This window comes from Leptonychotes weddellii, chromosome 7 (assembly GCF_054177405.1).
Source record: "Leptonychotes weddellii isolate Sample4059 chromosome 7, ASM5417740v2, whole genome shotgun sequence".
NCBI lineage: Eukaryota > Metazoa > Chordata > Mammalia > Carnivora > Phocidae > Leptonychotes > Leptonychotes weddellii.
The window spans coordinates 101,564,202-101,586,170 of record NC_138375.1 but is presented as its reverse complement, the minus strand read 5'-3'; the positions used below and the strand labels follow the sequence as shown (position 1 = coordinate 101,586,170).

Here is a 21,969-nt window from a genome sequence, read left to right as displayed (position 1 = left end):
CAGCTTTCCTCTTGGAATCTTGTCGTTGTATAGTCTAACGCTTTACAGAATGCATCACTTTTCTAATCATCCTTGACGTTGCTCACCAGCCTATGTTCAAACATGTCCAGCAATGAAGGAATCACCAATTCATGAGGCGACTGATTTATTAGTAAGTTTCTGTATTTTGATCAAAATCTACACAGTTCCAATCATTTTTTACCATCGAGGCAAAAAGCTTCATCCGTTTGCAAAGACCAGTCTGGATAAAGGCCCAAGGAACATTCCAGTCATTATTTGTTTGCTTTTCTTTCCATGGCAATTTTCCATTTTTATTTGCTTGTCCCTTTTTTTAATTGCCTTAGACACTTCATATTCGGGTAGGTCTTCTGGCAGAAAGAAATTTTAAAGCTCAGAGATTTTCACCTGTCAGTTTCAAGCAAACTGCAAGCCCATAGCAGTAATCTCATTTCCATTTGAGAAAAAAAAAAAAATCCTGTTTTACTAAGGAATGATAACTTAAAGGGCATCTTTACCTCTTGGTCATTCATCATTTTATTTAAATAAGAGTGATTAACAATGGTTTGTAGTCACATCTTTGAAAAGAATGGCATATAAGAATTAGATCTAGAACAACAATAAAATAAAATTTAAAAAATACTATGTATATAGATAGATATCTATCTATAAATACTATTTTTATATATCTATAAAAATACTGTATCTATCTATAGCAACTTTAAAAATCCAAACCATAAACATGAAACATATTGTTATGTAAAACGTTGCATATAAGAAAGAAACTTAAAAAAATAATGAAAGAGCCACTGGGGGTGATAACTGACATGTATTGCTGGCTTCCTATGTCTGAGGGCCTGGGCTTAACAATTGCCTGTGTTCGTTCATTTAATCTTCATGACAACCTTGGACATCATCAGTCATGATTCCCATTTTACAGTTGGGGAAACTGAGGTGTAGAGAGGTGAACTTATTTTTCTAAGATCACACAGCTAGTAAGTGATGGAGCCTGAGTGTGAATACCAGTCACCTAGCCCGAGTCCCTGCCCTTCTCGGTTCTGTAGTGGTAGTCCAACTATCAGGATCAGAATGACCCAGGGTGCTTGGAGAGAGTGCCAATTCCCAGCATCCACCACCAAATCTACTAAAGGAGAGTTTCTGAGGGTGTGGCCCTATGTTCGATTGCTAGCTATAATTTAGAAATAAGCCAGTTTGAAAGGTCTCCTAAAACTTCCCTGAACGTGCGGTTAACTCCAGCCATTTGTCCCCCAAAGCCAGTCCGGGCTACATCAGAATTTCTTGCTATTGGCTTCAAAAGGGAAGGAACCCTGACCCAAGTCATCATGTTCTTCAGCAACTCTAAGTAGTCTTTGGGTACAAAGAATCATTCATTCTTTTTCTTGTGCAGGTTGATGGATCTGTGCAAATCCAGCCTTACTTCCTTGCTCATCCACCTTTCTCTCAGATTTGTGAAATAAGTGGCCAGCTTGAGCATCTAGTCGGGCAGAACAAAGAACACACAGGGATCAGACCCTGACCTTATTCGCACAGTGTGATCATCAAGCCTGGCATACTCCAGCCTGGGTGGTGCCCAGCTGGACACGTTTCTGTCTTTCCTGTAGGAGAGGGATCAGTAGATGCCAGTGCATCTGCTCTCTGACTCTGCTGTCAAGCTATTCATGTAGTAGAATCTGTTGACATGGTAAGAAAAATACATTTGTCTGGCACACAAGCTCCAAAAGAACTTTTTGCGTTGAAAGTAAAAATTTGAATTATCGTCAGAATGCTAATGCCCTTTCAGGCTTCTCATGCCAGCAGCCATGTTGTCAGTGAAATTTAAATGTGGGGAAAAATGCTTTTATGGGCTGCCAGATTGTTTGGCAAATGGTTTAGGTCTATTTAGTCTATTTGTAATGCAGTGATTTTGGTATCTTTTTACTATGAAAAATAAAAACTAAATGTTGCTTTATGCACAGGTTTTCTTTCCCAGAACATTAATGGTTTCCTTAGTCTTAGCTAGACTTTCTTCTTAAATTTAAAAGGTATGAGTGGTTAACATACCACTCTTCTAGTAAGCGATGGAGCCACAATTCGATACACATTCTTTTTCATTTGATCTGGAGACATAATGTGGTTGGTTTATTTGTAATGACTTCTGGAAATTTGTTTTTTCTGACTTAGTAGAGGATGTAACTCCAAGTAGAATTCAGTTTGAATAAATTCTGTAGGTGTTATTCTATACTTAGAGTGTATCAAGTTTTAGTATGCGTTTGGCCTCTCTTAGATTTTGTTTGCTTAGGGTTCTATGGTTGGATTTCATCCCTTTCAAAATCAGCGGGCACAGTTACTATGGTAAGAGGGTCCTGGGTGCCCATGGGCCTCTCTCCCCTCCCCAGAGGAGAGTCCACTACTCACAGCCAGTCCTCAGCACCGGGCATCTGCCTTCCTAGCTTCCCCAGTCTTTGCAGCCAATGTCCAGGCCCTATTTCCACCCCAGATATCCACTCCTGTCTTGAATGAAGATTTATTTAAAAAAAAAAAAAAAAGAAGAAGAAAGAAGGAAAGAGCTCTATCAGAAAGACTTTTATATCTTCATATCTGTAGGAAGTCACTCTTCAGACTCCTGAGACTTAATAAAGCCTCCTTGAATTTTTTTCCATGGGCACATCTCTCATTAACCCTATCATCATCTTTGTAGCTGGCCTCTGACCTCTGTCTCCGATTTCTGTTCCTCCAATTGCAGAACCGAATGTCAGCCTCAGCTCTACGTTGGTGTCTGATCACAACTGAACAGAAAAGAGAAAATTGCTTAAATAGCAATCGAAGCCATCTTTTGATGGTTTCAACATAACTGAAAATGTAGGCAAACAGCCTGGGGTTGTCATCTACCTCGTGATCCTGATCTTGAAGCTGTATTTGCTTACCCTTGCTTGATTTTACCCCGGATCCATTGTGCCTTATAAAATTTAATGCTATGTAATCTCAGAAAGGATTGTGATGGCCGTCACATGGAGTCATGTGTGAAATCACCCCGTACTGTACGAGGCTGGGGTTTGAATGTCCCTGCTTCCCAAAGGCCAGGCACCGGGATTAATATTTTCCACTGACTCAACAACTTGTGAAACAACAGTCAGCTACTCAGCATTGCCTTTGCTGTTTAGATATTCAATTTGGATGGCATATCATGTCATTATATTTTAAAAATTAGTTAAGATGAAGGTTATTCATAAAGAAACCAAGAAATATATTGACCCCACTTCTAAAATAGAAATGTATGCCATTATTAACAGTGGTGCTGTTTCTGGTCAGGAAGCCTTTCCACAGTAAACACCCTTTCCCTGAGATCTCTTTTCCCTGGCTTTCTGGGGCTCCCCCGAGTACAGACAGTTATTTTATCCTCTCGTCCCCCTTGTCCCTTACATAGCCAACAGTCTGCTGCGAGCTTGCTCCCTGCCTGTGTGGAGCCCGGAATGAGATGCTACAGCGACTTCTGTTTCTGGAGCACCTGGGTTCTACATTGTCATTTCCTTTTGTCTCCTGTGTCTTTTAGAGACTTCATTCATCAGACATAATCCTATTGTTAAATGGTTCTGATCTACTACAGTGAGCAAGAGTTTGAGATGTGGGACTTTGTGCTTTAACCTTGAAACACTGTTGTGATTCACGAGGCCTTTTGTCTCAATGACGGTCAAAACAATTATAGAAGTAAGAATGTGTAGAGGACCCTCAAGAACTTAATAAACATAATCAAGTAACAGTCATGATAGAGATTTAATTGTGTATTTCATCTTTGAAATCTGTTCCCTTTCTATGTATGAGGGCATGGAGAGAGAAAAAGAGGGCATGGAGATTCTGGGTGATTCTGAAGGACACACATCTTTATTCCCGCTCCTTCCCTGAGGGTGGGATAAGTAAGGAATAATATTCTACTGAGCAGTCCATTCGCATCTTAACAGGCACCTTCTCTGGGGATTTGACATGCTAGTTTCAACTCTTGGCTATCCTTAACTCAGTCAATAATGATGCTAGCTATGGCATTTAATAGCTCACATAGTACTTTTCTCATTTGCAGCTTTCAGTTCAACTCAGCATTAGGATTAGAAATCATGAAACTGATGCTCAGAGAGGTTAGGTGATATTTCTAAAGACACACAGTATGTATCTCAGAACCAGAGTAGCAACCCCAGCTGCTCTAACACCAAAGCCCTTGTTCTTCCCCCCACACATTGCTGTTTCTGGGAGAAAAGTAAAAAAGAGGGTCCCATTTATTGAACACCTAGTATGTGTGAGAAGCCTTTAGATGTGTTAATTTATTTAATCCTTACAACAATCTTGAGAAGGTAGATCAGATTATCTTTATTTTAGCTTGAAAGTGAAAATTCAGAGAGGTTTAACTACCCCGACCCAGCTGGTACCTGGTCATAGGTTACATTTTCTCCCTTCCATTTTGGACTGTGCACCCTGCTCTCAAAGAAACCAGAATCTGTTCTGTTTTTGTTTTTTGTTTTTTCTTCCCCGATACTATAGTTTAAAGGGGAATAGGGAATTCTGTCCATTTGTGGCACCTGGTGAATTTTCAGATGCGGAAGAAAAACCTTCTGCAGTACTTAAAGATAAATATTGGCTTAGTCCCCACAGGAGAGAAGTGGAAGAGAAATTGACAAAGGATAGGCTCAGTGTCTGTCTCTTCGCTCCCTCCTTTATTTCCATGTGTTTCCCATCATTCTGACTGTGGTTGTGTCTTCTCCTCCTCTCAGCCCCTCAAAACCTACCCATCACTAGGGAACCTGCCTTCACTTTTCCTGGAGCTTTTTCCAGCTCCCTTCAGTCTGCCCCTTCTTTGATTCCCCCAGCACACTCTGCCACACATCACACAGTAAACTCTTCAAACACAGCCAGGTTCTCAGATTGCTTTACGAGCTTCATTTTGCCAGTTTATTGGCAAATTGAAATACAAATTATTTCATTTAGAGATTGCCTCTCATGGATGCTTTCTCTGTATTTTTTTTCTCAGTACCCAGCACAATGTTAGGAATATAGATTTCCATTGCTTGGTTAGTTTTTAACAAGAAGTTAACCCAGACAGAATATTGATTAGTTAAAACAACCTGACTTTTTCCTTATATAAATTTTGAGCCCAAACATCAATTTTAAGTAGGCACTAAATTGCTGGGGCTAAGTTAAGAACTCGTTTTAGTCTTGGTTAAGAGAGTCGAGAAGAATGAAGGAATAGCCATTTGATAGGATATTTTTATTTCTTTTTGAAGTTCCTTTGAGCATGAATACACAAGACTGAAAGGACAGGTGCCTCAGCCCTCTGCGGCTGCACAGCAATGCAGACAGAATTTGTAACCATCCTCTTGAATTTTTCAAAAGAAAATTGGAAATCTTTGTGTTTTCTTCTTCAGCTTGCTTTTGCAAGCTCCCCTTTGCTGCTCACCTCTTGAAGGCATTGCACAGGCTTCTGATCTTCATCTTCTCTCATCTTCCCGTGCTATCCTCTCTTCATCATTTCAAAGACATCCTATAAATAGCTCCACTTTCCTAGGAGACTTTGACCACATTCTTGTGTCCGAGAACCACATTCCCATCATTGTCACACTGATATCTCAAACTGAACTTGTACAAAACACTAAAGTCAATGCCATTCTCTCATGTGTCACCAGCATTTGTCATCTTTTAATGACAGCATCAAAACTCACAAATTTTACCAAACAAAATCTCCCACTTACCTACTGTTCCCCTCACCCTTCATTACATCCCTTCCATACTTTTAAAGAAATATAACTAGGCAAGAAATTGTTTTTCCATTAGCCTAGGTCAAGGCAAAAGAAAAAAAAATCTCCTAGGGTACTTTTTTAGTTGCCGTATTTTTATTCTTATTACTAATTAGAACTTTCTCTACCCTCTAGGAGAAAATGTCATCAGTCTGGGATGCAGGCCTCTAGTATTTCCAGAAGGAAAGAAGGTGCATATAGAAGTTAGTCTATAAAGATTAAATATATTTTTGTTGAAAAGACGACGACAGTATAATTTAACAGAGCTCATATTGGAAGTCAGGAGATCTGGGTTCTGGTTGCATACCTGGCACTTTTAAGCTGCGGGAACTTGATCTCACTGGCTTCTTTGGCCTTTCATTTCCACATTTGTAAACGAGAAACTAAATTTTCCAGGTCTATTTCAGCTCTGAAGTCACAGAATGTTTGTAAATACCTTTTTCCGTCTTACAGGATTTTTGATCTAGTGCATCAGAACCGTTTTACTGGAAAAATTGGCCCATTAATATTTACCACGATTACCACTGTATTTGCATCTTATTTTATGATTTTGGCTTGACCATCCTATGATTCTTTCTATTCATTTCCTGCTTTCTCTTGGATTGGTTGAGTGCTTTTATTTTTTCCAATTTCATTCTTTCCTTTATTAGTTTGAAATTTTATCTGTTTTATATAATTATTAAAATTCCACAATTTATATTTAAAATAAAAATTTAATATCTTTATTTCCCCAAACTCAGATACTTAGAATAATTTATCAGCCACCACTTCCCACTCTACATAACAGTGTTGTGCATTGTTCCATATTTAATACTGTCTTGACTTTTTACACTCGGAATTGGAGAACCACGCCCTAGAAGAGCAGGTTTAAAGAGATAAGGACTTGTCATCTGTAATAATTGTTTCAGATGGGGCAATTGGGATGAGAACCAAAAATTAAACCCCTGGGTATGGCAGTCAGAATGTCACTGATTTTTTTTTTCTGAAATAGTTCCTTGGTTTTTCTTTTTTCTCTTATTCTTTTATGATTATGTTCAATTAGCCAGCATGTAGTACATACAGTACATCATTAGTTTTTAATGTAGTGTTCAACAATTCATCAGTTGCGTGTAACACCCACTGCATGAACAATTTCAGTAGAGCATTGGGACCGGGTACAGCTACCGTTGGTTGAAGAATGAGTGGAGTTTGACAAAGATCAAAAGCACATAGATGGAACAAGTGTTAAATAGACAAATGATAACATCAAACATTGAGCCAGATTGAAAAAAAATCTAAATTATTCAATATTCAACCCAATATTTAGAGGGAGGACTAGATTTTGTGTGAGAAAAGCTTGGCTTTAGTATAACTCCTGTCATTTCCCCCTGTTATGACTCAGAACTGCTGCCTAACCTTCTTCTTTCTCAGTTCAGTCATCTATAAAATGGTCTCTTCCCTCAGAATAATTAAATGAAATGGTAGATGTGAATGTACTATGAAATGTGTGAAGTCCTGCTCAAGTCTATACTCTTCACCTCTTCACGTTGTCACTGTTATATTTCACTGGTGGTTAGTCTGGTGAAAAGCCCAACTCCATTGGTGCTAAATATCACACATCAGTATTATTTCTATCTAAATTCTGTTTCAGTCATGCTCTGTCCAATGTCCTATGTCCATCTTCAAGGCACAACTTGAACAGATCCCATTTCCAGTCACTTGTTTCTTATTTTAAAAGGGGTGGGGGGGAACGCCTGGGTGGTTCAGTTGGTTAAGCGTCTGCCTTTGGCTCAGGTCATGATCCCAGGGTCCTGGGATTGAGTCCCACATCGGGCTCCTTGCTCAGCGAGGAGCCTGTTTCTCCCTCTGTCTGCCGCTCCCCCTCCTGATTATGTTCTCTCTCCCTCTCTCTCTCTCTGACAAATAAATAAAATATTTTTTTAAAAAAAGCTCAGGCAGAGCACAGAGGTTTTTAGGGCAGTGAACCTACTCTGTATCATACTATAATGGGGAATACATGTCACTATACATTTGTCCAAACCCACAGAATGTACAACACCAAGAGTGAACCCTAATGTAAACCATGGGCTTTGAGTGATGATGATGTATCAGCGTAGGTTCATCAGTTGCAACCAATGTACCCCTCTAGTGGGGGATGTTGATAATGGGGGAGATTATGCATGAAGCTATGCAGAGGGTATATGGGAAATCTCTACATTTTCCAATCAATTTTACTATGAACCTAAAACTACTCTAAGAAAAATAAAGCCTGGGGCACCTGGGTGGCTCAGTCAGTTGAGCATGGGACTCTTGATTTCGGCTCAGGTCATGATCTCAGGGTCATGAGATCGAGCCCCATGCTCAGTGAGGGATCTACTTTTCCGTCTCCCCCTTTGCTTCTCCCCCAGCATGTGCGCTCTCTTCTCTAAAAATAAATAAATAAATAAAATCTTCAAAAATAAAGCCTTTTTTTTAAAAAAAACAAAAGCTCAATATTATTGAGCCTAGAGCTTAGTTTAAAATGCCCTTACCATATCAAATTTAATACTCATATTCTTCTCTTATTATAAATCTGGCTATATTCCTAGGGACTGGTGGTATAATAGGAAGAGGGGTTTGATCCACTCTTTCACCCTTTCTGTCCCTCCTTTTTCTAGTTCTTGCTCTGTGTCAAAGATGGAAGGAGAGCTGGGAAGTAAGGAGAGGACAGATGACTTTACCTAACTGGACACGAATTAGATTCTCTCTTGGCTTCTCCAGCTGAGCTTGTCCTGCTGTCCACACGTTCTGTGTGACATACAGCTAAATGCTGGTTCCCTTATGCAGGATGTTCAGGGAGCCCTGCAGGGCTGTCCTGCTGCACAGTGCAATGACATGGAAGTTTTGTTCACGTTTCTTCCCTTTTAGCATTCCTTTAACTCCCTCCTTTCGCTGTTAGTATACCACTAGACTCCCATACCTCATCCATGAGATGGCCCTCTCATGAAGTGCATTAATGGCAAGATGTCTCAAGCACAGCTACGTGCTATGGTATTTATTTGTCTATGGGAAACTCACGTAACCTAGCCATACTAACCAGTGGGAAATCAGACCTCTCTACTGCCCCCCCCGCCATCTCTCTCCAGGTCTTAGACACCCCTGCACAAGCACAGATCAGTACTCTCACTGCCTAGGCAGACACGCATCTAACCCAGTCCTACTGGCATGTGGCTTTTGTGAGTGAAAGTTCCATTCCTTGTGTAAGGAGTCTAGTTTGAGTCTTAGTTGCCAATTTTTGGGCAACAATAAGATTCCCACTCAAAAGCCTGTTATCCTTTGATCATTGTAAGCATTTTAAATTGCATTCTGTGAAGAAAAACAATCACCATCCTTGACTAAAAGCTCTGAGCTTGCCTACATTTAAGTATTTATGCCCCAGGTTTTGACAAAATTGAGCATAATCAAAATCCCACTGGGAGGAAGTATGTCAAAGAGATTAATTAAAAAGAAAGCAAAAAATGGCATCTTCCTCTGCCTTTGTGTTAATCATTCTTAAAAAACAAGCTCTTAAATAAAAATGAGTGAAGATGCCTTTTACACAGCTTTGATTGTGAGTTTTATTTAGGTCTTGAAGCGAGTTCGCCAGAGCATTTAGTGTTTACTGAAGAGTGTCTCAACTTTCATGAACAGAAATACACAATTGGTTGATATGTTAGGGTCTCACTGACGGTGGAGTCAAAGGCCACCTATAAAAGAGCTATATGTGACTGTTCTCTCTTCCAGGGAAGATGAATTGCCATGGTAACAGTGCCAAGAAATAATAGGTCAAGTTTTATCCTCTGCCTCGGGCTTATTTTATTATGTTTTACTTAGAAATGGATGCCATTATAAAATGAAGGTTTGGGTATATCAAAGCTAAACATCATGACAAGAAAATCTGATCAATAAACTGGTGTAAGAAGGGTGGATAAAGGACAGTTGGTAGGAAGGACATCTAAATTGATCGAAGAACTATTTAGAGGCCAGTTTCTTAGTACTCTCTTCTAAAATGTGGGCTTGACTTACAGATGCTTGTGTAAGTGTGTGTAAATGAAACAAAGGGGCTGTTTGCACAAGATCAGTAAAGAGAAAGTGGTTTGTAAATTTGATTTTAATAGAAGATTAACTGCTGTTAGGAAAAAAGTTCTTACTTCATTCCAAAAATAAATATGCAGCAAGAGAGCATAAAATATTTAAGCTTCTTGTTTTGCTTACTGTATTTATGACTATATCCAATGCTGCTTTATGTCTGCCTATTTATGAAAGTGAAAAAATAAATACGACTTGAGGGAAAGTACCATCATACAAAAGAAATGATGTGTAATTATCACCATTCTGTTGTTTCTGTTGTTTTGGAGGGTCGTGTCTCAGTGTACATCATGACTTGGGATCTTTCTATAATAGCATGTTGGTCATTTAGGGGTCAAATACCAACATGAAGCAGTATATAATTTTTGTCATTTCAAGCGACATTGTTCTTTCTTTCTAATTACCATATATGTATGTGTGTATAAATATATAAAGATCTACTTTTTAAAATCCCAAAGGTATATCAACTCATCTTTTTGTGAACAGAATTAATTTTACATACATGGAATATAGTAATGCACTTTAGCATAACATCCTTCATGAGTTTACACTGTGAGACTATGTTAGATTTCTCCCTAAGGCTACCTTTAACTTTTGATATTTTCTCTTCTGTAAAGTAGTAAGTGGGTGTGTGGGTAGCTGCGAAATGTTTATTGAATGAATGAACAAATGAATGAATGAATCAATCAATCAATCAGCAGTCATATTAAACTATATTAAGCATAGTTTATCTTCATTTGATGATTCAAAATAATTCCTACAAGTAATGGAAGCAAAGTACAAAAGATTACTACTTGTGTGGATGCTTAATGACTGAGCATTTATTCCATTTCATATCTTTGATCTATTTGGAAATTCAACAACATGTGTTTTATGTCTTATGTTGCAGGATCCTCATCTTGCATTTCTGTTGACAATCTTTTTGGGTTATCACATATTAGTTCCCTTAGTTTAATTAAATTACTTTTGTTAATGAGTTAGCATCAATGTGTTTGGTTTAGTTTCTTCACATATAAAATTACCTACTTTATCATGTACTAGGATTATCTATCCTTTAATCTATTTTTCTCTGTCTAGATGTTCAATAAATGTATTTTGATTGTGGTGATATTATTTGAGTTATATTCCTTTCCTAATGTTTACTTTCATTTTCCCTTTAATCCAATACAGAGAGAAGTCACCACCAAAACAAAAATCAAATTACAATGTAACTCAGACCTCACATACCAAGGCTATTCCCTCTATTTTAAAACTGCACGTTATCTCTGCATAATTTCAGAAGAGTTTGGGAATGTCATATATACAGTTAAAAAATATAGAATATTTCATTGGGAAAAATTAAGTCAAAAACAAAGACAAAAATGCCAAAATTCAAACTGAAAACGTTCCTTGCTACTACTTAATCAAGATGCTAATGTCTTACGTTTTACAGTTCTTTTCTAGACATATACTCAAGTATTTGCTAATCAAACCTATCATTAAAGCCAAAAATTCCTCTTAAAAACATGAATAGAAATGGAGCATCTGGGTGATTCAGTTGGTTAAGCACCCCACTCTTGATTTCAACTCAGGTCATGATCTCAGGGTTGTAAGATTGAGCCCCACATTGGTCTCCACACTCAGCCAGGAGTCTGCTTTAGGAGTCTCTCTCCCTCTCCCTCTGCCTGTCTTCTCCCCCCAGTGCCACCACTCACGTGGGCACTCTCTCAAACAAACAAACAAACAGACCAAAAAACAACAACAACAACAAAAAAACATGAATGTGAAATCAAAATATTTAAACCAACTAAAATGAGTTTATTTTTCTTAAAAGAGAAGAAAAGGACAGCTAACTTTCATGGAAGAAAGTTTTCATTTTTAATCATACTTTTATCCCTCATTTTCTCTGTAAGAGATTTCCAGTTGTGTTTTTCAATTATAAGAAGCCTACATTTATAGAAAATCAGCAGGTATCCCCAGTTATCAGAATTAACCGAGCAGAGGAACAGTGCAAAACCAAGGTTTGGAGCCATTTTTCTGAGCAAATTGAAAAGAGGTACCATTTTAGCCAGTTACCTTCTAAGACTGCTCACATTTAATTACATTAGTGGCACTTGACATTATAAAATGTTCCTTTCTTTCAGATAGAACCTTCTATCATCATTAGTAAATGTCAAAGGTAATGAAGTGTTTTTCTGACTTCTTTTTCTTCCTGATACCATGGGAGAGAACATGCTAATGAGTTTATAATTCTGAAATTGTTTTCAGTACTCAAAACCAATGAAGAGCCAACTTGGTGCCTGGTTTATTAGCTTAATTTTACTCTTTTTTATTGTCTTCCTATTTGGGAAGGAAAACTACTCTCTGTTTTTCCTAATACACTACCCCTATTTGGTACAATTTCTTATTTTCCCTGAGAGGTTTTAGGTGACAACTACCTCCAAGTAGATTGTGTTTCTGGGTTCATATCAGAACAGTGTGGAAGGTTAGGGTTAGGGTTAGGGTTAGGGTTAGGGTTAGTCCTTGCTGTGACTTAAGTGCTTCCTGAAAGCTTCTATTTTTTTTTTTCTTGAAAACTGGTTTTGTCCCCCTCTGTCTACTTTTGAATTTTGATAATGGCTATCCAACCATGTGGTTTCCTATAATATATCAATCATAATATAATGGGGCCTTGATTTCTGCTCTCACAAAGATTAAATACACTCACAGACTGAAATGAATGTTTTATAATCCTAGAACTAGTTTCTTTACTGTCAAAATAAAATTAACATCTTATGAAAAGGAAAGCTATCATCAGAAGAGGTCAAGAAGAAAGAGATGTCACAGTTTTCCAACACACCACTATTCAGTGTCTGTGTTGAAGACATGCCTGACAGGAAGGGTCTGGGTCACTTTTTAGCAGTACCTCGGGTGTATTGGCTGTTTTCCCCTACTGAAAAATCAGGGGAAAGCTGTCTGTTATATAGAGAAGGCAGCAGGAATGGGGTCCCCAGCCTGTGAGAAGACTATTCAATCAATGCTAAAAAGCTTTTTCTTTTTGGATTTTTATCTTTTTAAATTTTTACATATTTTTATGACTTTAAAAAAATGTTATTGGAATATAGTTGACACACAATGTTAATTTCAGGTGTACAACCTAGTGATTGAACAAGTCTATGCGTGATGCTGTGCTCACTACAAGTGGAGCTACCCTCTGCCACCACACGACACTATTACAGTATTGTTGACAAGATAGCCACTTAAAGTTACTTCACAATAAGAAAAAATAAAAAGGTAATTTTATAGATAATGTATTCTGGAAAATAGGCACCTAAGACAAAAGTAGATGTTTTAAAATAAAATGACTAGTTTTAAGATGTTTTGTTCCCCAGACAGCGGAAATATATTACACAATCTCTGATTACCCCATGCTTTGTAAACATAGTCTTTGGGAATTTGGTTCTCTAAATTTCTTCTTCATTTCACAATTGGATATGCTGTTAATTGAATGAAATCCAATGAATATCTAAGAATATCCACATAAGGTCAAGATTGGCTTCTTTCTGCTTAATAAATTTGATTATTTTTCCCAGTTATATGCAGTTTATGATATTCATGTTTATTTCAAACATCTACATTTTCATATAAAGAAAATACTAAGTAAAGTACGATAAGACATTCAAATAATGTCCGAGAAACTTCTATTAGGTAGGCATGTAACTCTGCAGCATTATTGTGCTTGGGATTCAACTCTTTCTACAGATTAATTAGCTATTTATGTGCTTCTATATAAATAATTTTAAAATTAGATTAATTAACATTTTTCTTAATGATTTCTAGCACCACTTGACATATTAAAGATAGTAACCTTTGGTCTCTCTGGTACAATGCAAATATATTTCCCACTTTATTTGATTATGTACCATTTTAATTTTATTTATACCTTTTTTTATATTCAAGGAATTGTCAAATTTTCATGTGGTAAAATCTGTACTTTCCTTTTTGTTTTCTGCCAATGGTGATACGTTCTGAAAGACCGTTCCCACAGATTTTGCTCTATTTTTGCTATTTTGGGTACCATAATTTGTTTCCATCCTATCTTTGGAATCTTATATCCCTAATATCACCACATAAATATCTTCTTCTAGTCAGGCCAATCTCATCCCTGGTCCTATTGTTGGTTTCATGAAAAGTCAGCTAATTCTCAACTTTGTCTTCACGCCCCCCTGTTCTCCTAGAATCATTTGCTGATTTCCTCAGCCTTCTTTGATCACTCTACTCTGAAATTGCAGGGGGCTGAATAAAATATACCACACAGATTAGGAGAAAATTGTAAGCAACTTCAAGTTTCTCATGGGTTAGTCTATGGTGGGGTGTAAGCATCCAAGCTGGAGAACACCTGTGGGTGAGGAATAGCATATCCAACATGAGCCCATCCCAAGAGTGAGACCCAGGAGATATTAGTTTCATTTGGGTGATAAGGAACTTTTCTTGTGTCATCCAACTCATTAGCTTCCCCTCCAAGGACTATTACATCTTTTTTTTTTTTTTAAGATTTTATTTATTTATTTGAGAGAGAGAGAATGAGAGACAGAGAGCATGAGAGGGAGGAGGGTCAGAGGGAGAAGCAGACTCCTTGCCGAGCAGGGAGCACGGTGCGGGACTCGATCCCGGGACTCCAGGATCATGACCTGAGCCGAAGGCAGTCGCTTAACCAACTGAGCCACCCAGGCGCCCAGGCTATTACATCTTAAGGGGAGCTGGGATGTACTCCATGTGCAAAGGAGGCATGTCTGGGAGAAGAGTAGAAAGAGGATCCAGACTAAAGTCTGAAAAGAAGATAATGTTTCTGTCCAAAGTGCTCAGCACCTAGAGTACTGAGAAAGAGAAATCAGAGCCCGATCTCCAGGGAAAGTGGTGAAAGGGAAAACCAAGGAGCATGGTGTTATAAACCATAGCCCAGATCCTGTGAAGACAAAGGGACAAGAGTCGGTTGAATTGAGGAATAATTTCTTGAGCTACGTAACATATGCAGGTGACTTTAGCAATGTGTCTGCCATATCCCCAGATTTCACTATTGCATGCCATCTCTTTGGTAGGTGCTGAGCCTCTGTATTTGTAAGCTGCTATCTCCCGCCATACGCTAGCTTTGCCTCCCCAACCTTTAGGAACAGCAGCCAGCACTCAGCATTTATTGACCACCATTTGTATGCCAGGCTCTGTGTGAAGCACCTCAGATACATTGTTTCACGTAGTCCTAACAAACATGCTAAATCTTCAAGAGGTTTAGTTACAGAGGTTTAGTGGATTGTCCCCGTTCCTCAGCTATGTAATAGCAGAACAGGAACTCCGGGTCTGTTGACTCAAATATCCACACAAAGCAGGTATTTTTATTCTCATTTTACAGTTGAAGAAAGTGAGATTGAACTGCATGCTTTTAAAAGCGGGGAACTGTTCATAAAACTCTTCTTTTCCCCCATAGTGGCTTGTACTTAGATTATAAATACCTAATGCTGGAGCTAATGAACTCTTCTAGTTTTAAACTATACAAAAAGCTACAGATTTTCATATGTATAATCTTTTTATTTTATTATCTATAGTTATCTGCTGCTTAACAAGAATGAACATATGTAGAAGGTATTTTGAGCTAGATCTTTACCAAAAAAAGAATTTTTCATAATACTGCAGAGCTGTCATATGAAAATCATGAGGGAAAACAAGACTAAAAAGATATATAGTGATACACTGCAAGTACAATGTAGACTCTCTATTATGACTGTTTCTGAAATAATCACTTCCCAAAATATGTGTTGCCTTATTTTTTGAGAGATTATTATTTTATAATAAAAATATGTATAATTAAAATTATATAATATAATCAAATATTAAAAATTGTCATTTTTTAGGACACAGCAGGCCAGGAAAGATACCGGACTATCACCACAGCCTATTACCGTGGGGCCATGGGCTTTATTTTAATGTATGACATCACAAATGAAGAATCCTTCAATGCAGTACAGGATTGGTAAGTAAGAGCGAATACTCCCACCACTTAGTAATGATGGAGTTTTCATTCGACTTCCTCTTCCTTCTCAAAGCAGTGACCAGTGTCTCTATGTGTGTTTGTTGTGTACTGTGATCCCCCTTGTGCTTCATAAAGCAGACAAATACTGGCTATGCTCAGAGTCGTTGTTTAGAGATTGATAGGAAATCCTTTGGTGATTTTTCAACATTCTGTAACTTCCGGTGCTTTGCAACCTGTTATGCTTAGTTCCATGGAGACTTTTGATTTTTTTTAAATATAAATAATGAATGGTTTGGAAATTTACTGGTCTAAAACAGGGATTTGTAAACTGTGGGCCTAATCTGGCCCATCATTTGTTTTGTGAATAGTTTTATTAGAACGTAGCCAGGCTCATTTCCTTACCGTCTGAGACTGCTTTCACACACAACAGCAGAGGTAAGTTGTTTTAACAGAAACCATAGGGCCCACAAAGCCTGAAACATTTCCTATCTGGCCGTTGACAGTAAAAGCTTGCTAGCCCCTTGTCTAGATTTGTGAAATAGTTTTCAGTTTTTCTTCGAGTTGAAAAGTTTCAAAGGACTGAGATAAAGGCAGAGCTAAAACCCAAGCATGTTCTGACTCATGGCCACATCAGCTATGCGAAAACCCCTCTGTCCGTGGGGAGTATGACTGGCGCGGAGGCCTTGTGTGGCTTCTGTCAACCAGTCCCCCCAGCACCTTGGGAGGACAAGTGGAAGAGCTGATGGTCATGGTCAGGGATTCAAGCAGCAGGGCTGAGCAGAGTTGCTTTCCTGTGGCAAGAGCTAGAGTCTAGCTAGAGCTTTGTGTGGTAGGAGGAGGAAAATGGCACCCCCGCTATGGTAGCAGGTCTGAACAGCCATCACATTTTAACTGTCAACGGTCACAGCTGGGCTTCTATACGAGAATAGTAGCCCCCAAAGTGAAATAAACGGCATTCATTTTTTCTTGTTTTGCATCATAGTATTATCCAAAGTAATTTTTTTTACACGTGTATCAGCTCAATGAAGGTCAGATGCTATTAAAAACTTCAACTTGCTTTAGATTATTTCTTTTAAATTTTAATTGTTCATCTGAGAAAATACCTACATCTCTTCTACTTACACACACAGATGCACACACACTTACAATGCAAGAAATAATGCATTTACAGTAACCTCTCAAAAAGGAAATATATAGCTATAAACTGAAAAGGGTGAGCTTGGGACTATATGAAAAAGTAATTATCTTCCACTGAGCCACATAAAAGAAGGCTTAAGTACTCTTCTTTTTAGTAGACTGAATATTGTAAAAATGCCAGTTCTTCTCATATTAATTCATAGATTCAAGGCAACCCCAATTAAATACCGACAGGTTTGGTACAAAATGGAAAGAAACGAAGAGTCCAAACATAGACACAAATCCATCTAGATTTAGTTTATGAAGAAAGTACCGTTTCAGACTAGTGACAGAAAGGCTTGTTCAATTAATAATGCGGCGATATCTAGTTAATTTTCACACATAGCTCTGGCATACCAACTGCTATGCAAATTAAAATGACCACTTTGCATTTTAACTTTGATTCTTTCCTCTGAGGAAACGTTGAGACCCAGTCCTCCCGGACAGGAGGTGTTCACGAATCACCTTCCAAGCTTCAGGGTCCCAAATGCTGTTTGCACCCATAGTTCTTACCCTGTTGTCTCGATGAATGTTATATGACTACTGAGAATACCAAGAATTGAGTTCATTAAAACCAAATGGCAATAAGACCAATAACCCAGCTCTCTAGACTTCTGGTTCTAGCATGAGAAATGATGTGGAGAAGTTCAGCTTCCGCAAGCCCTACCCCACACCTTCCCTCGCTCACCCCAGCCAGCCCAGCTTCATCCCCACCACGCTTCCTCGCCTGTGAACGGACCACCTGCCCGTACCAGTCTTCCTCCGCCTCAAATTCCCTATTTGACTGTTTACCACTCTTCTTTTTTGAAGCTCTGTTTCCCAGCCCCCCCTTTTTTTTGAGAGGTGTGTTTTCCAGATTATTCTTGTCTCTCCCTAGGACTGCTTCTCTTTCTACTTCCAAGATTTCCCTCACCCAGCCAAGAGTAAGCATACCCCCATGGTTTGTTCTATTGGGCTCATTTTTGCTTTCCTTGGCTATCCTATCCTCTCACACACATCATTTATCATTTACACCGGATAGCTCCCAAGTTTACATTTCTGGCTCCAGTCTGTGTTCTAAACCGCAGCGTTGCATTTCCATGTGGCCAAAATATTTCTTCACCTGGCTATCCTGCTGGTGCCTCAGAATCAATTATCTCTGCCTAAAATTGCTCACCTTCCTGACATCATTTTTCTTCTTATTGACACCACCACACTCTGTCACCCAGGGTCTACCCTGAATCCAATTGTAACCTCCAACTGTCCCAATCTGGAACTTGATCTTGCGTATTAATTTTTTCTGAATATCTTTTGATTCTGCTCCTGCCTCTCCATTCCTACTGTGACCATCATTGCTCTCCTTATTATTATGGTTTGCTTCTACCCTCACAGTAGCCTTCTAACTGATCTTTCTCCCTTATAGATTTCTTCCTGTCCCACGCCATCCTATCCCACTGCTGCTATAAGAGTATTCCAGATGAACATAATCCTAAAGACCACTGCAAGGCCCCGCCCAAAAGCCATGACTTACCATCACCTACTGAATTAGTTAAAACTTCTTCAGCCTGGGGTGCCTGGGTGGCTCAGATGGTTAAGCGTCTGCCTTCGGCTCAGGTCATGATCCCGGGGTCCTGGGATCGGGTCCCGCATCGGGCTCCCTGCTAGGCGGGGAGCCTGCTTCTCCCTCTGCCTCTCCCTCTCTCTCTGACTCTCATGAATAAATAAATAAAACATTTAAAAAACAAACAAACAAAAAAAAAAACTTCTTCAGCCTGACTTTGAGACATATCACATTGTGAAGCCACTATACTTTTACAGTCTCTTCTCACTATCATAGAGGCAAACTGATCTATTCACGGTTTCTAGAACCCAGGCTTACCTTCCTAAACTTTGTGGGGTTTTGTTTTGATATCACCCCCTGCTTTGCATATCTTCTTCACAGCCTGCCCCGTCCATTCCCCGGCACATCTAGATCTGTCAAAAAACAACAAAATCGATCCTTACTTACTTCTTTTTTTCCGTCCCCAATTGTATGACCATTATTATTAGGGGGATTTTATTCACTCCACAAACATGTATTGAGCACCCCCTCTTTCGACAATCTGCCAGACATTGTATTTATGCCAGCATTTACTATCCCAATTAATGGATCCACCCTCATCCAGTTATCTGATATAGAAATCTAAGCAGTGTTTTTGATTTCTGTCTTTTACACATCACATCTCATTGACCACCAAGCCCAATAATTTTGACTTTCTAAATGCCTCTCAGATCTATTCTTATTCTTCGTTGCCACTGTCTTCACCTGGACTGTCATTGGCTTTCATCTGCTTTACAAACCTTCTGTCTTGTCTTTTTACCTTTAGGTTCCACCCACTCCAAATCCTATATCATATGGCCATCAGAGCTAATGAAACTTAACATGTCTTTTTTTTTTTTTAAAGATTTATTTATTTATTTTGGAAAGACAGAAAGAGAGAGAGAGACAGAGAGCGTGTGAGCAGACGGGAGGGGAAGAGAGAGGGGAAGAGAATCTCAAGTAGACTCCCTGCTGAATGCAGAACCCGACACAGGGCTCCATCCCACGACCCTGAAATCATGACCTGAGTCAAAACCAAGCATCAGATGCTCAACTGACTGAACCACCCAGGAGCCCCGAACCTTAATATGTCTTAAAAATAAATCTTCAGTGATAAATCTGGCCGTATGTACTTTTGAAACCTTCGCAAGTGATCCTGAACCCCGTTTCTGATTAAGGCCTTTGGTTTTGAACGAAGTCCAAACATGGTAAACAGTGTAGCCCCCACCCACATGTGTCACTAACATCATCTCCTACCACTCTTCTCCACTGGTCCCATATTTCAGCCAGACAACTTTGCTCAATTTACAGATGTTTGATCCCTCTAATACCTCTGTGCCTCTGCTTAGAATACCTTCTCTGTTATCTTTCCAGCTCTTTTTCACCTTTTAAGGCAGCTCAAATATCAGCTCTTGTATGAAGCTTCTGAAGATCCTGCTACCCCCTTTCCCATGCACCCCAATTTCCAATCCCAGTGGACAGTGCTCCTCATACCCTTATGCCTGCATTCACACTACCCCAGCACTTTCTACAGACCACCTACAGAACCTGGTGTACTCTGTTTTTATTTGATTACGTTTTTTCTCCTGTATTGGACTGTGAGTTCATTAATCTTGTTTCTCTAGTGCTGAATGCAACACAATCCTATAATTTTTTTCTGAATTTTTATTGTAAAATGTATGTAGCAAAATTTACAACTTAACCATTTTTTAAGTGTACAGTTAGTGGTATTAAATGCATCGTTAGCGCTGTCACGATCATCACTACCATCCTTCTCCAAAACCCTTCCTTCGTCTTGCAAAACTGAAACGCTATACCTTGTAAATAGTAACTTCCCCTCCTTTCTTCTCCTCAGCCTCTGGCAACCACCATTCTACTCTGTATCTCCATGAATTTGACTATTCTAAGTACCTCATATAAGTGGAATCATAAAGTAATCTCTTACTGTACAATAATACAATGCATATTTTGGATGGATGATCCAAAGAACTATAGAGGTTCCCATCCTTCGTTGATATCCCAACAGAAAATATGAAATTACTTCAGACTGACATAGCCAGGATTTAATGGTTCTATTCTTCCTCCCAACAGAAGATTTAACATTGTTATGTCCATCACTGCTATGGCACTAATCATATTCAACTTTGTGTTGTTCTGAAGATTTACTTGTCTTAAGTTCTTAATAGATTGCAAATTATTTGCAGAGCAATGTCTAACTTGTTTGTGTTCCCTACTTAACATAGGTAACATTTCAAAACAGGTATTTTAAAAATTATTCTTACCTGAAAAAACTGACCCGTCAAAAACCTTGGAAAATGTTTAAGGAATAAAAACAGAATGGCATAGTAAGAAAAGAAAACTGTTTAGGAAAAAAAAAAAAAAGTACAGTTCAGCGTTTCATACTTGCTTTACATATATGGCATTAGTAAGTAGTACTCGGGAAAGAAGGGAGCTTGGTGGCATTCAGTGGTGACTTTCTATACTAGGAAATAAAGCCTTCTCAAAAAAACAAGCACAAAGGAACATATTCTCTAAATTACTAGTCTCCAAGTGTCGATATTAAGGGGACCAAAAAGAAAAAAAAACCTAGAAAAACACATATAGCAAAAAATAAGAAATTAATTGAGACTGATTTGCACCTAAAGTTTCAAATACTCTAACAAAATGCACTTCAACTGCTCCAAAAGGAAAGAAAATGGTTTTTGGCTGTGATCTCAGTAAAATTCTTAAACCAATTATAGGGACATTCAGATTAAGTGTTAAATTTCTTAGAATTTCATAACACACAAATTCTAATGTGTTAAGCCAGGCGTAGAGATTTAGAGAGAATAGCAACAAGGTAGCAGATTGTGTTGAGGAAATGGTGGCTATCCTTTTTTTGAAAACACATTAAACTGTGCTTTCAATTTTCCAGTGGAATTTTATCTGGGCAATTAAATAAAAATATCCTCTTTAATTTGGCCAAATTCCACAATTCTATAAAATTAATATAAAATGAAACTCACTGTGAACTTACTTATACATTTATCTAGGGTCTACAAATATTCAAAAAGAATGTGAGAAAAAACACCAAAGATACATACAATATGGTTAATAAAACAGGATTAGAGAGTAACTCCCAAGAATCAGGAGCAAATAATTGTTTTAGCCCTCATGCCCTGGAAATGGGGTGGAAAAATCTTACATGCTAATTCTTGATTGTGAAGTGTATGGTCTCAGGACAGCAAGAGCAAAGAGTCCAAGTTCCACAGACATGGATGACTCATAGTCGTAGCAGCAGGGAAGCTTCCGCATGGGAGGCAAGAGACCGTGGCATTGGCCTGAGGCGAGCTGCTTTGGGTGACGCCTTTCTCATGTTGGAGAAGGGAGGTGGTAGTTGAGCAGAGCGCTTG

The 21,969-nt window shown here is 38.6% G+C and overlaps 1 protein-coding gene across 2 annotated transcripts in view; it reads left to right on the top strand.

Annotated features, from left to right (window-relative positions):
• Positions 1 to 21,969, top strand: part of RAB3C (RAB3C, member RAS oncogene family) — a 278,157-nt gene that overhangs the window by 103,975 nt on the left and 152,213 nt on the right. For both annotated transcript variants that reach the window (XM_081826846.1, XM_081826845.1), the window contains exon 3: positions 15,725 to 15,843. In XM_081826846.1, coding sequence (XP_081682972.1) covers positions 15,725 to 15,843 — 119 coding nt within the window. The remainder of the gene's footprint in view (positions 1 to 15,724; positions 15,844 to 21,969) is intronic.